This window comes from Drosophila montana, unplaced genomic scaffold (assembly GCF_035044405.1).
Source record: "Drosophila montana isolate Dmon_TW-CO22-7 unplaced genomic scaffold, ASM3504440v1 contig_3733_1, whole genome shotgun sequence".
NCBI classification, from domain to species: Eukaryota; Metazoa; Arthropoda; class Insecta; order Diptera; family Drosophilidae; genus Drosophila; species Drosophila montana.
Window position 1 is genome coordinate 12712531 of NW_026998620.1, and position 15030 is coordinate 12727560.

General features: G+C 38.4%; 5 protein-coding genes across 8 annotated transcripts; 4 read left to right on the forward strand and 1 right to left on the reverse strand.

Moving 5' to 3' along the window:
* The first annotated feature begins 64 nt into the window (after positions 1-64).
* Positions 65-1296, forward strand: RpS20 (ribosomal protein S20). Its single transcript, XM_064694733.1, has 4 exons — positions 65-216; positions 374-529; positions 776-865; positions 1108-1296. Exons 1-4 carry the CDS (start codon positions 214-216, stop codon positions 1219-1221), a joined length of 363 nt encoding a protein of 120 aa, XP_064550803.1. The 5' UTR covers positions 65-213; the 3' UTR covers positions 1222-1296.
* LOC135436951 (calmodulin-like protein 4) lies at positions 1283-2339 on the reverse strand. 2 transcript variants are annotated; one of them, XM_064694732.1, is made up of 4 exons: positions 2315-2339; positions 1962-1992; positions 1815-1879; positions 1283-1754 (listed from the first exon to the last, which is right to left on the reverse strand). In XM_064694732.1, exon 4 carries the CDS (start codon positions 1746-1748, stop codon positions 1404-1406), a length of 345 nt encoding a protein of 114 aa, XP_064550802.1. In that variant the 5' UTR covers positions 1749-1754; positions 1815-1879; positions 1962-1992; positions 2315-2339; the 3' UTR covers positions 1283-1403. The 2 variants fall into 2 exon arrangements, with proteins under 2 accessions (XP_064550802.1, XP_064550801.1); XM_064694731.1 differs by lacking the exon at positions 2315-2339 and adding an exon at positions 2180-2298.
* Positions 2340-2370: 31 nt separating this feature from the next.
* Positions 2371-4817, forward strand: LOC135436948 (putative cyclin-dependent serine/threonine-protein kinase DDB_G0272797/DDB_G0274007). Of its 2 annotated transcripts, none has more exons than XM_064694728.1 (5): positions 2371-2566; positions 2663-2767; positions 2830-3050; positions 3229-3377; positions 4517-4817. In XM_064694728.1, exons 1-5 carry the CDS (start codon positions 2471-2473, stop codon positions 4699-4701), a joined length of 756 nt encoding a protein of 251 aa, XP_064550798.1. In that variant the 5' UTR covers positions 2371-2470; the 3' UTR covers positions 4702-4817. The 2 variants fall into 2 exon arrangements, with proteins under 2 accessions (XP_064550798.1, XP_064550797.1); XM_064694727.1 differs by lacking the exon at positions 4517-4817 and adding an exon at positions 3597-4350 and having other exon boundaries at positions 2374-2566.
* Positions 4818-5108: 291 nt separating this feature from the next.
* On the forward strand, positions 5109-7043 carry LOC135436949 (uncharacterized). 2 transcript variants are annotated; one of them, XM_064694729.1, is made up of 5 exons: positions 5109-5261; positions 5678-5841; positions 5896-5986; positions 6048-6166; positions 6228-7043. In XM_064694729.1, coding segments are annotated over exons 1-5 (513 nt in total). In that variant the 5' UTR covers positions 5109-5259; the 3' UTR covers positions 6365-7043. The 2 variants fall into 2 exon arrangements, with proteins under 2 accessions (XP_064550799.1, XP_064550800.1); XM_064694730.1 differs by lacking the exon at positions 5109-5261 and adding an exon at positions 5481-5604.
* A 253-nt stretch (positions 7044-7296) lies between these two features.
* Positions 7297-13086, forward strand: LOC135435987 (Fanconi anemia group D2 protein homolog). The gene is made up of 14 exons (XM_064693307.1): positions 7297-7470; positions 7533-8281; positions 8351-8495; positions 8561-8629; positions 9136-9338; positions 9404-9476; positions 9538-9707; positions 9767-10251; positions 10310-10511; positions 10569-10691; positions 10754-11796; positions 11855-12079; positions 12134-12353; positions 12411-13086. Exons 1-14 carry the CDS (start codon positions 7390-7392, stop codon positions 13084-13086), a joined length of 4464 nt encoding a protein of 1487 aa, XP_064549377.1. The 5' UTR covers positions 7297-7389.
* Positions 13087-15030: the final 1944 nt, after the last annotated feature.

Here is a 15030-nt window from a genome sequence, read left to right on the forward strand (position 1 = left end):
AAAGAGATGCTTGGCGCTTTGTTGTGAATGACGCGTATTGAACTTGTGCTGCCAGATTTTTGTTTGACTGAGTGGCAACGCTGAGCGCATAGCTGTAGCTCGTGGCGTTGTGACTGGCACTCGTCCCATTTCGTTTTTGACCAGCAAGTTAACTGGTTCAGCGCTGCTCAAAATAAAAAGATTTGACTATCTCGACCAGATAAATTGCTAAAAATGGTAATTATTCAAATACAATATTGTTTCGGCTCGCAATAATAAAGTATTTCGCGTTTTTAGAAGAAATTTTTTTATGAAAAAACACTGCACGTGTCGTGTTGGGCGTGCATCTGTGTGTAACATAACCTCACAATATTACTTTTTTCTATGCTTGTAGGCTGCTGCTCCTAAAGACATTGAGAAGCCCCATGGCGGCGATTCTGCATCTGTGCACCGCATTCGCATCACCCTGACTTCGAGGAACGTACGCTCCTTGGAGAATGTGTGCCGTGACTTGATCAACGGTGCCAAGAACCAGAATCTGCGTGTCAAGGTAAGAAGAAGATGGCTGCCGCGTGTAGATTTCTTAATATTCTTTGCCCGCATTTACCTGGAGGTTTTGTGTGCCTGCTTGCCGCTTAGCCTAGTCAATATTAAATGCTAGATCAAATGCATGAGTTGGACATTATTTTCACATTGAGACAAACAGTGTGAAGATATTATATGATTCACGCAACAAACGAAAAGTTTGCACCAAATTGGTTTTCCAGGAACTAATTGTAAATATTTTAAATTTCAGGGCCCAGTGCGCATGCCGACCAAGATTCTACGCATCACCACCCGTAAGACTCCTTGCGGTGAGGGTTCCAAGACCTGGGATCGTTTCCAGGTGAGTTTAAAGTTTAGCATTCGATTGTTCTTGTATGGACAGATCAGATATCGTGCTTCGGTACACAAACTGCCTTTGCACAGTATCATCGATTTGCCCAGATTAAACGTATTCTCATAGTCCACTTTGCTGGTAACCCACACAATTTGGCTCTCCGAATTCTACAATATATTAATTGTGAATTTACTTAGATTTTGAAAGCGTGTTTTTACTAATTCTTTGCTCACCCTCCTTAATTTTAGATGAGAATACACAAGCGCATCATCGATTTGCACTCTCCATCTGAGATCGTTAAGAAGATCACCTCAATCAACATTGAGCCCGGAGTAGAGGTTGAGGTCACCATTGCCAACTAAAATCGGTTGTCGATCCTTCTCAACATGTTGAAAAGTTTTGCATTTTAATAAATCCACAAACTTTTCATAAATACAGTTGTTGTGAACTTTATTGCATTGTACATGCTTGATTTAGTATAAGATGTGAAATAAGTACTGGAATGTAAAGCACGTTTGTGGGTCAGCTGCACGGAGCTTTTGGTCTAGTAATAATCTGGGACCGGTGCACAGGCTATTTTCACGAAATCAGCATAGCGTACGGTGCTATTATTGTTCACATTCGCCTCCCTGAATATGTTATCCACCTCGCGCACGGACAAGCCCTCGCCCCAGTTTTGCAGCAAATTGCGTAGCTGTTTTGCAGATATTGTGCCCTTGTTCTGTGGATCGGCTGCTTTGAAAGCGGCAATTACTTCGTCTGGTAGATTCTCCACCGAAGAGTGCTGATGCATGATGTCCAGAAAGTCTGCAAAACTCATTTTTCCATTCTTTTGCTTTAAATACGAAACTAATTCTTGTATAGTGGGTGACAAGCCCAAGGAGCGCATAATGACCTGTTGGATAAAGTTCACCTGAAATGTTGCTCAGCAATTTTTAACATGAATAATGCTTACCGTAAGTTCGTCCAAATTGTTAATTTGGCCCGACCGGGCAAACAGATAAAAACACTCGCGGAATTCTACGGGGGAAAGGAAAAACATAGATAAGCATATTTTCGGAATGAAATCATGCAATGACTATTTTATGTTTAGTATAATTACCATCGATGTCCTGTTCTTTAAAGTAGCGAGCCTATACACAAAAAGAAAGTAAATTCAGAAAGTAATTAGCATAATAATTAAAATGGGAAATGGGGACATTCAGTCAAGTGGAAAGTAGTTTTAATAAATGCTTGATAGTGGACCCTTTCAAACGTTTGATTTATCTTTTGTAGGCAGAATTCTGAAAATTAATTTTTGCTATATACCATATACCATACCATTTCAACTGTTTTTTTATTTTCACTTTAACTAAAATAAATAAACGAATGAAAACTCAAACAGGTTGTGGATTAAATTTTAGGCGCTGCCACCTTGTTGAAAACGGCCGATAACAAATTCGATAGCTAGCTTACCTGTGCAACAGCTGTCGCGCTGTGTAACTGTCAAAAGGTGAAGAAGCAGAATCAATTTGTGTACGTGTGTGTTTTGATAGCTGAGCTAGCTACGTGGTGATTGTGCGTGCCACCAAATTCGAAATCCTCGCAAACGAAATTAGCGCTTCCACATAAATGCATGTGTTAGATTTAACAGCAGCTTTGCTGCTTGCCCTAGCTGGCTACAGCAGCGCACAGCGTGTGGCACCCGGCGTAAATCCTCAGCATTATGTGAGTAGAATTAAATGCCGTATATTTTTATATATTGTGCAACCAGCTGGAAGTTGACTTATAAACTTATTTACTACTATTTATCATGTGGAACAGCAACAAGTGCCCCACCAAGTTCCACAACATCACCAACAGCCGCCACCTCCACAGCAATACCAACAACAGGGACAAGGTGCGCCCGGCGTGCCGCCGCAGCAATATGTGAGTGGTTGTCAGGGATACGCCTGCTATTCAAGGCAACTAATATGCTAACATATTTACAGGTGCCTGTCCAGCAGCAACAACAGCAAGTACAATATCAGCAGGTGCCTGTGCCACAACAACAACAACAACAGCAACAGCAGATCCATCAGCAGCAACAAATGCAGCAGCCTGTGCAACAGCATCCACAACAGGTGCCGAATCATCAGCAGCAGGCGGGCGGACATCATCATGGACAGCCACAGCAGGTTTTGAACACGGGCAACATTCAGCAAGAGCGTGCGTAAGTGTCTTGGCATTGGCAAAATTATCAAATTATAAATTGATAATTTGCAATCATCGCCATTAATCAATACTGACTGAAACTGTATTAAAAATTCACCGCATCATAATGGAAATAATCTTATCATATGCATACACAACTTCGCACCTGTATTTGCTTACGTATTATCTTTCCATAGTCACATCCAGGAGCACATGCAAGTGCCCATCGATACGAGCAAAATGTCCGAGGCTGAGCTGCAGTTCCATTATTTTAAAATGCATGATTCGGACAACAACAACAAACTGGATGGCTGTGAACTGATCAAATCTCTGATACACTGGCACGGTAAGCACCGCTGGGCATTACTCATTTACGTTTTTTATGTCTGTAGCTTGGTTTGGTTTTGTTTGATTCATGTGTTTTGTTTTACCTTTATTTGCATATACAAAATTTTACTACATTTCGGCTGGTTCCGGTTCTTCTGGTTGTGGTTCTGGTCATGTTCAACATTATCTAAACCGCATGTGGCTTTAATAATTCATATCTCAAATCAACTGTATGTAGAGCAAGGCAGCAAAGAGCAGCCCAATGGTGAGAAGCCCCATGTAGAGGAGAAAGTATTCTCAGACGAAGAGCTTGTGGCGCTCATTGATCCCATACTACAGATGGACGACACATCGCATGACGGTTTCATCGATTATCCGGAGTTTATTAAGGCTCAGCAGAAGGCTGCCGAAAAACATCAGCAGCAACAGCAACAGCAGCAGCAGCCTCCACAACAGCAGCCAACCCATTAGTATCTAGTTCAATCGATTCAGCTTGCATAAACCAATTCAGCATAGTTATGTCTGTATAAGTGTATTGGTCCGCATTGTGCAGCTCATTGTACTCATGTTTCACCACAAACACACACACACACCACACACATTGAAATTTAGGCGCAAACAATTGCAGCTCAAATTGTAATATACTTCAAACAAATGTTTTGAACATGCTACAAGCATTCCAATCGGGCAACTTCTTTGAACAAATTGTATAATTTATTACACAACTTCTCAAAAATTCGAATAATAGCACACACGAATCTCATTTTGTGATCTGTGCAATTAAACTGTTTGTTTTTTTTTGTTTAATCTTCCCCTAATTTTAGTTATTCGTTCAATATGAAGTTAATTTTAGGCGTCACTTAAAAACAGCGAAAAAAAGGCTGATTGTGTAAACATTTGTTTTGTACAAAAGAAAAAAATAAAAAAAAAACAAGCGAAACTATAGCATTCAATTGATCTTTAGAAATTGAAATATATACTTTATATGCGCATGCAATTCATTATAAGAAACGTGTTTTTAGCAAATAAAAATGACCTAAAAAGAAAAAACAATAATAATATTAATCTTTAGTTGGCCTATGACATGGTGGAGCTTTTAAAGGAACTTAAAAGTTTAATCATTACATTTAAGACTTTACCTTTTCTTTGTGATTTCAGTTGAAGATCCAAAGAAGGCTGCCGAAGGAACTGATGAGCCGGAACACAAAACGGGCGCCGTGTATACCGATAAGGCGCTGGAGGAGACCATAGACTATGTACTCAAATCCATGGACTTGAATAACGATGGGTTTGTGGATTATGCTGAGTATCGCAAAACTGAAGCGACTATCGGCAAGGATTAAAATTGCGACTAATAATCAGAGAGCCATAGAACTTGACACACATTTTAGTTGTTTATTTGAGTTTGTTAACACTAATTTTTTTTATACATTTTCATAATAAAAATGACAAAGCTGAATTGGGTTTGTATTCGTAGTCAAATTGTGTGCCGCAATTTTCGTATTCAGAGATAACAAGGACAGACCCAGATAAATAGTGATCAAAATATCATTTTTGATCAAAATATGTGATTTTCAAATTAACGGATGTTAATGATGTTTTTCAAAAATATTTACCTTCTATTAAATTGCTGTCACGGCTAGCACTTCTACGGTACAATTTGAAACAGCCGGCCGGCCAGTGGCAAGAAAGCTCGCACATTGGATAAAAGCTCCTTGACGGTTGAAGCTTTCAATCTGCGTCGAAGCGTCGCGGCAAACAGTTGCAAAATGCGTTGATAAAAGGAAAATGATAAAATCAATCGTTAAACGCGACATTTTGTAATAATAATAACTTGGTGCTATAATAATTGCATATTCATCATACGCCGCGTGTGCCTAGAAAGCTAAAATACATTCGCAATGTAAGCAAACCCTAAAAAGAGTACACAAAATAAAGTTTCAATTTATGAATTGCATGCCACAAATTCCGTTGCTCGGGGTGACCCTGGCATCCCATTTGTTGACCGAAAATAAATAGCCTCAAGCATGTCCGGGGCACGCATCCGGGTGCGCATAGCACGTGCTCGCGTGCAGCTATTAATTGGCCCATGTGTAAATATTTGCCGTTGCATAAATAACAAACGTGTCAGGTGTGGGTGTGATATCGATTTTACCCAGCGCCCACCTGAAACCGTTGCGCAGGGTTAAGTGGGTCGTTTGGTTAGCAACGATTTATAGATTTACCGGCCGGCATTGTGTATACAAGTATATACTTTTACGACATTATGCTGATATTTTCGTTTATTAAGTGTTGAGATTGTGATTTTCTGTTTTACAGGGCGGCAATGCAGTCAGCCAGCAGTCGACCCCGCGAGCGCCTGCTTTACGCCTTTCGTGGTTGGATAGCATTTGTTGCTTTTATGGATCTGGGCACAGCGTTTCGCAGCTATATCGAGCGGCGAAGTTTTCTGGGCGATCACAGCGATACGCAGTTCATCGAGGGTAGATACAATGCAACCTTTGTATATTTAATATGACTAAATTGCAATCCCTTAGGTGATTATACTATATCTCGTATAATCGGCATGTACTGTCTTCTAAAGGCAATCGCATTGGTTCACTGTACTCTGTATATACACTACAGGCCGTAAGTATTAAGGTTATATTGAAGGTAATGCAGAATAATAGTTATTGTCTCTCGAAAACAGCGTTGTCAGCATGGGCGGCTGTTCGTTGGCACTTACCATGGTCTTCTATGCCACCGAAGCACTCTACTTTCGTTCGAGCACTTTGAACTTTTACGTTATCTTCCCTTGCGTCTTGAATAGTGAGTAAATACTATAAGAAATGCATATATCACAATTAATCGTTCCAATATCCATCTACAGCAATTACTCTACTGGGTCTGATATACATACCAAAAAGACTTCGCCTCTGGGAGCCCAATTTGGACATGGATGATGAGAACTCGCAATTATTGAGGCAAATGACTGGCTATAAAAGACGTCGTGCGAAAAAGCAATAATTTTATATTTAAAAAAAAAAACAACGAAGCAACAGATACAATTACAGTTTGGATTGAGAAAATTGAGAATGAGTTATAGAACGACACAAAATCAGATGTTGAAAGGCATATTATCCGATATGGACTGCATCGATGTGATCATAAACATCAAACAATACTTAATTATATAGCAATACTAACCGAAGCCAAATTAGTGATTTTCTATATATAGAACAAAGCAGAAATACTCTGCGTACATAAGTCAATTGCTGACATAATCACATAAAAACATTTTGTACTTCCTTTTTAGAATTCATACTCATATTATTATCCATGTTAGAGTTTATTGCACTTTTAATATATATATAATTAGGTAATGCCATTATATGAATAAGTTGACAAGTTAACGTTAAGCAAATTGAACATTTGACTCAAGAAAAATGGCTTTAAATTTACAATCACGTTTATAATCAAACATTTATAGTATTATATGGAATTTTTCCATTAGATTCACAAATAGTTAATTGCAATATTTGCACGTTTAAAAATTTATATCCAACGATCATATACACACATATGTAGCAAAGATGCTTTGTATCAAACGTACACCAATATTTATTTAAAACATATATAAACAATAATAGATTTAGCAACTGTACGGTTAATCCTTATATATTCAATAAAAAGTGAAGTTACTAAAGTTTTGAATTTTTATTGTTTTTTGAAAGAAATACATATTGCTTAATGTTTCTTAGTATAAAAAAAGTAAGTATCTCGTTTAATTTTTAAAACTCTGAGTTTTTTTTATTTTGAAACTTACTCTAACGATACTCCTCTACGATTAACATCGAAATTTTATAGCACTGAGGCCAGTTTAACAGAAATGTTAATTAACAGAAAATGTTTTACGGCTATCAGAAATATTGAATCGATATAAAGCTATCGATATTTTATTGCTGTACCTGGCGCACCGGCGAATTTCATTTTAAAAGTATTTTTCTTTAAATTTTGTAATTAAACACGTCAAATTGCCCGAATTATCCATTATGTATCGAAAATTTAAGAAACGCACCAATGCTCAATTAGGACTAAATACAATTGATGAGAATGCAACAATTAAAATACCGGTAAGTGATCACAGTATCTGCTGTGTCTGAGATCATAAGCAAAATTGTTGTTGTCTTTGAAGCGCGTTCCATCTGCCCAAAAAACAGATGCTACAATCGAGACATCGACTGGCGAAAGTGAGGAAGAGAATATACCAGCTTCCCAGGAGCAAACGCAACGTTTCCTGTCTCAACACAGCCTAGCATTGGCCGCTACATTGGGTCGCACCCAGTCATCGTCCAGGATTAACAGTTCCCGCCAGCCAAATAGCTTCTTTGAGATGGTGCTCCTGAACGCTGGTGTGCAACTGGACCAGGCGGATACATTTGTGCTGTCCTGCGATCACATTGCTATTGTCTCTAAGCTACGTGACATATTAGTGCGATCTCCAAAATATCCCGAAAATATTGAAACCTTTAAAGCGGGTCTAAACGTAGCGCTTGCACCAAAATCGAAGCTAGCCCAGAAACTGCTTAGTGGCTGCACCATAGACACTGCTGGAGAAGAGCAGGTGTATCAATCACAGAACAGCATGTTTATCAACTTTCTGATGATTGACTTTCTACGCGAGCCCTGCCTGGAGGTGCTTTTCAACAAAATCGAGGAGATTGCCAAGTTGGAGCGAGTACAAACGGTGCCGGGTTGCCTGCCATTGCTGCCACTGATGCTTGCCCAATTGCGGTACTTAACGCTGTCGCATAGTGATCAGATTTATGCACACATTGAACGCATCTTCAACAACGCCTCAGAGCCGTCCAAGTTGGATATCATTAGCAGCGCTGAGTATTTGCTGGATGGTAGTAAACACGACGATTTTGTCGAGCTGCTCACGTATGTCATTAAGTGAACTTATACGTAGAGCTCTGTAACTGTTGTCTGTTGTCTGTCTGTCCCATCTAGCATTAATTATTCGAGCAGCAAAGATCTTTTTCAATTGACCACACTACAAATGTTAAGCAATTTGACGCTTAGCGCTAGGACACAGGGGAAACTTCGCGAACGTATCCTTGAGTTCATCAAGGACGAAAACAGTTGCTCGAATGTGGTAAGCTCACAATTTAAATAAATTGTGCACTAATTAACAAATTTTTATAAATCAATTCTTTGTAGACTCTGCCGCATCTCATACGCATCTTGCTCAATAGTCTCAATCAGGACACAGACGTTATCGTGCGTGAGGTAAAATACAATAGATACATTTTTTTGCGCCAGAGACAACTGGAAATGTGTAGCATCAATATCAATAGTCGAGTATTTATTGCCATGATCCTGCAACCTATTCTTTCAATTTAAAACCTATATTGATTAAATTTGGCATAGACACACCTTTTTACTGTAGGCAGTACATATATAGAACTGGGTCGGTTCAGACCACTTACATAGCTGCCATTATTTGAACATTTGTGGAAACTTGTTTGTTCACGATTTCTGAACAAACTCACATATAACGAGCTCCATTATGCTCCTCCCTTATGATAAACGTTTTGTTGTTAGGAATATCTACACCAAGCTTAGCAATTGCAAGGATTACAATTTCCTAGAATTAGTTCAAATATTACTCTTATATCATATACTTCCAATTGAAACGTTCGATATCCGCAAGAGTATTGTATTTTTGGCATTCCTATAATAACTCTTTTTTTTCGTTGTTAATTATAATTAAAATAATTGTTCGCATTTTTCAGCTGGTCTCCACACTGCGCGAAATCTTTACCTGGCGTCATAGATCGCAAAAAGAAAACTCTCCAGTGATTAGCACGCCTGCTGCCAACAATAAGCAATCACAATTGGAGCTTTTTGGTTTTCTGCAGCAGGGTCTTAAGCGCTCCAAGCGATTTTATCAAATGTGGCAGCGTACCATCAGCGGTTTGCCTGCCAGCGAATTTAAGTGAGCTTTAACTATAAGTGATATATATGATTATCCATTTGTACTGTTCGCTAACCACTTTGCAGATCGTTTGATTTTATAATGCTGTTGCTGCTCATACACATCAACGAGGATAACACATTATTTATTGAAAATCTGGTAGGTGCTATCCAGGCATTATCTTATTTTCACTAATGTTCCTTTTTTTGTAATTTTGCAGTTTCGCCGACGCATTAAACTAGAGCACATCACAGTAAACATATTGGATGAAATAAAAACGCACTTTCCGCATATATTGGAGCAACATATTGGCACCCTGATGCACCTACTCCATGACTTTATGCGTGAAAAGAATCGCATTGTTGCTGATTTTGCCAAAGCTGCATACAGGTGGGTTCCATTGGATGTATGTCCTTACTCATCATTAACCGTATGTCTATTTGGCACAGTGTACTCTTTAAAATCTGCAACTCGATACAAAAAAGCATACTTAAGAAACTGTTGGAGCTAACCTTTGACAAATCTGCACAGCATGTGACCACCACGTTGACATTACTGCGCGAACTGCAGCGGAAGAATCCTAAGCACGTGCAGAACTGTGCCATGTTGTTAATGCCGTTGCTCGATCGCCTCAGCGATTTGACGCTACCCCAAACACGCCTTGCCATGGACTTGCTGTGTCACGTTGCATTCCCCGAACCCAAATTGCCAGAGTGTGCGCCGCTGCAGGATCAAATCGAAATGGTAGTAAAGAAGCAGCAAATCAATCGCACCGAATATGTCAAGAGGCAGGGCATCATTGGCTGCGTGCAGCTGATTGATGCCATTGCACGTATTGAAACGTTGCTTATGAACAACGAGGATTTGCAAACCAGCGTCGACAGCATTACCTCGTTGCCAGATGGACGCAGCAAGCAGGCAGCTAACCTGATAAGTAAATATATAAAGTTAGTTCATGAATATCAAGTGATTAAATTCTTTTTAACATTCAGTGCTCACCCAGTCAGCTATATGCAACTCTCCTGAATTGCTGGCATTGTTTTACGATGAGTTGGCCAGTGTTTTGAATGTCCGCTACTACAACCAAGAGTCGATTTATATGCTGGATAATCAGTTTCTGATGTGGCTCTGTGAGCTGATGACCTATCGCTTTCAGCAGAGCTTTGTGAATGATCATCAGCCGAACACAGTCAAGTAAGCCCATTTATTAGGACTACCATTTCCACTTACCATAAAAGTACGTTCTTGCAGAGGCATAAGGCTAGAGTGTCAGAAGAACATCAATGAGTTAGACGATACAAATGTAAATACTGAAGCAGCTGTACTCGATATTGGCATTAATATATCTGAACTGGTTTTGAGTCCAAATGGCAAGTGAGTTCAAGTACACGTATATACTTTAACATCTGTACACACTACAGCTGTTACCTTTTCAGTGCCTGTGACTCGGTATATGTGCTTGCTCCACTCTTTCACCTGGTCAGCGTGTTGCACAATCAACGCTATCAGTACAGTCTGGAGTTGGTAAATGCACTGCAAGGTTGTGCCATTGTGCTGCCCTCGTTTTTTGATGATCCCAATTATTTGGCCATCTTTGACAATTATGATGAGGAATTGCAAAAACGTATTTTGTGTATTTACTTTCACACGATCAACTGGATGCGCGTTACGACTTGTGCCTTTGCTTCCCAGAAGGATGAGGCTACACGCAAGCGTGTTTTAAAGCGTCTCTCCGATTTGATTTGCACAGAGCAAAGGCTAAAGCCGCTTTTAACGCATGCGCCCATTGGTTTTGCGCCACCGCCATGCCAGTTCCTAAGCCATCCCAAACAATCCGCTACACAGCAAGTTGTGCGCGACAAAAGGCCTGCCACAAGCAAGGCCAAGGCAATTAATAACGAAACGATTACAGAGGAGCCCCAGAGCATGGACCAATCAAAACTGATCGATTTGAGCGTCAAGTTGGGTCCGTGCAAGTCCATTAAATGCAAAATCAATTTTGAACAATTATATGGACCCATGGAGCGGTTTAGGCAGCTTGATGTGGGCATAATAGTGTTGCTGAAAGAGCAACCCTTTAGCCTGAACTATCCACTGGAAGCGGATGAAGTGGGCACTCATTTGGGTTTGCTAGAATTGCGCTTTATACTCACAGATTTGGTGCATAAATTGGACACTATTATCAATGGGCACCAGGATGTAAATGAAGCGGATTCCTTAAGGTCGCATGTAGCTAAGCCGGAACATTTTTTATCAGATTTACAGAAATGTCTTGGCGAGATCAATATGCGTTTAATCACTCTGGGAGCGCACATTGATGAGGAACTGGAAAGGGTCAATAATGTGCACAGTAATTTGGATCTGTTCAAGGATCGTTTCAACTATGTAAAAACATGCTTTGGTCTGTGCATTCAATTGTTTGCATTGTATTTCTCATGGAACGAATGGAGTGACAAGTCTAAGACAGAGCTGCTCCAGTGTAAGTAGAACATACCTATTAACAAGTCCATATAATTGATAGATTCTTGTCCCGGCAGCATCTTTAAGTGACCTGCTGCCACCTGGTCAACGGAAGACAGCCAAAAAGCCAGCCCTAGGGCGCATTGCCTCACAGATTTTTGATTACTTCCTTAAATATGAGAAATTAGTGTTGGTTCTTGGTACAGCTGTGCAGCTCCAGCACTTGTTGCGCAGCTTGCGGAAGTTGAGCAGCTCCGGCGAAAATGCAGCCCAGCGCAGTGTTCAGCAGGGCGAAGATATGCGTAAGTTCTAATTATTGTTCTCAATGCGATTTTCTGAACTTGTTGCCTTTTTAGGCAAATTTTGCACCAATATGCTGCGACGTAAGTGGTACCACTACTCGGGTAGTGTAGAGAAGGGCGCACAGTGTAACATTCACCTTGACGAGCTAATTAAAGGTTTTCTTAAGGATTCACCCTTTGAACGGCAAAAGGATATTTTGCTCGCACTTAGGGATGAGTGCCTGCTTCTAAATAAAAAAGATATGGCTTTAGAATCGATTCCCAATATCAAAAAGTAAGTTAAATCAATTAAATCCATTTATCCAGAAAATTCATTTATCGGGTTTTACAGGGCCAACTTTCCTTTGCTGTTTCGTGGCTTGTGCGAGATTCTCATTAGCACACTGAACGCCCAGTGCAGCGGCTACACCGAAGGTGATCGGTTTAAACTTTGGGAGTCAACTATATGTCTACTAAATGGCCTTTTGGAGATCGTCAAGAAAGTGGAGCAGCCACGTAACTTTGCCTTGTTTTTGAAGCACTCACAGCTGTTCCTGAAGCTGCTTCTACAACATGGTCTGTCTATCCTTGAGACTATAGTGCGCGACAGTCCCGAACGGCTTACCAAGTTCCTTCGCGAACTGCAGAATGTGACAAAGTTTTTGCACAACCTGTGCTGTCATTCAAAGTCCATAAAGAACACTGCCATCATAAGCTACATACCAAGCCTGCGTGAAACACTGGAGACACTAGTGTTTCGAATGAAAGCCTTGCTGGCGGCCAACAAGTGCCACGCCGCTTTCCACATCAGCATTTTGGACAACAAGGATCTGCATGGCGATGCAATTGTAACGCCCAGGGGATCTCTTATCAACGAGACGAATAGCGATGAGGAAATACCCGAGGATGATGCCAGTGTTGATGAAACTGTTATGGACGATGATTTGGCTAGCAGAAGTGTGGATAGTTCTACGCGGCGCAGCACCAATAGTCGCAGCAAATCAAATTCGCGCAGTAAATGCTTTTAAATGTGCTTGTAATCTTGAAAACATGACAAATATATATATATACTCTTATTATATAGAATGAAAGTGTTGTATTTTATCGGCCTCTAAATGTATAAGTTACGCCTGAATGTGAAGTGAGCACAAGTCTTGTTTTGCATTGTTTATTTAATTTTTTTATTTTTTATTTATTATCTGGATGCAATTTTATTTAATTTTTGTATTACAAATAATAACAAATGTATGTATATCAAATATTTTAGTACAATAATGCTTCTCACTTTTATTTTCTTCGTTAACAATAATTGTTTTGTATGACGTAAAAGTTGTTGCTTCCTTTCGCTGTTTCTCCTACATTTCTGAATGTTCTTGAAATGATCATTAACTTTAGTTCTATTCGTTTCTCTCTTATTCGACTTTTGTTTAATAATTGGCGACGTTACGTTTACGGTTTATATAAGTCCTTCATACGTGTGACATGTATGCAAGTGTATTGTGATGCTGGTTTCAAGGTTTAGTAATATATATAAAACGATTTTCTTTTAAAAACAATTACAATTTCTATAAAAAAAAATATAAAAACACACACAAACTATAAGTATACATATAAAAAAAGAATTCGTTTCATATTGTGTTGTAAATAAAAATTAATCGCGTAATTGTGCCGCTGGTAAAAACAATGCTAAAACAAAATATTCTCTAAGTGTAAACATTTTCGACAATTCATTATAACAAATATTGTCCTGATTGAAAGCATACGTGTATTTGTGTAAAAAAACTGACACTGGAAACTGACGGGTTCTAATTCTTTGTGCAAATCCCGTTGTGGATTTTCCGGCTGGCAGGAAACTCCCTGCATTCTAAACAGCTGCGATTTAGCCAATTTGATGGGATCTTGAAATATACTTTCAAATACCAAAATTAAATTTGAGTTTTGCTGAAAAATTCAAAAATAAATTGGATTAATTTGGAAAAGATTTTTGCACTCTCACGTACTGTTGGTATATTTCAATATGCAAGCGTGTTTTTTTTTTGATTTATTAATTTTTATTGTTTTCTTTATTTGCCAATTTTTCAAAACTTAAAACATTTTACACAAATTAATTTTAAAAATTTTTAATACGTACGCAGTCTGTTTAAAAGTAAAGTTAGATTATACACTCCTACATCTACATATACACTATGTACTCACACATATATATATATATATATATATATATATGCTTTTTTTATTTTTATAGAGAAAGATATATTTTATATATATGTATGTATATATAGATTTAGTAATTATGATTAAATCTTGCCTTTGCATCATCACAATTCATGTAAAGTTTTTGTTGTTGTTGTTTATTTTTGTTTTGCTTTGTTGTTTTCTACATTTTTTTGAAATTAATTTATTTTCTTTTTGCTCAGTTTCCACGCGCCTTTTGCAATTTTTGTTTATAGCTTTATTTATTTAATGTTGTTATATTTTGTTTGTGTTGTACGATTTATTTGTTGAAATTCAATTTACACACGTATACAGTTATTATTGTTGGATATTATGTAAGTATATTAGAGCTGGGTCAAAGGTCGAAAATATGCTTGCTTTACGATACACAAAAATGTTGAAAATTAAAACCAATTAAACAGCTAAACAAATTAGTTCGGTAAATATTTTTAACATTAGGGCTTTAAGTTTATACGTAAAAATATTTTGCTAAAAATTAATATTCATATAGTTTATTATATATTTGTTTATATATATATTTATTTATATAACATAATATTGAAAACTTAAGCGCACAAACAAAACTAAATATTCAAATTAAAAACTAATTTTGCCAAACGTTTTTGCTTTCCCGAAAAAAATTAAACAAAATTACAAATTACAATACATATTTAACACAAAAATATAAAGGGCAGGGGGGGCGGGGTTTTCGAAACAACAAATTTTGGGCCTTCCAAAAATAAGGGGGGGGGGGGGGG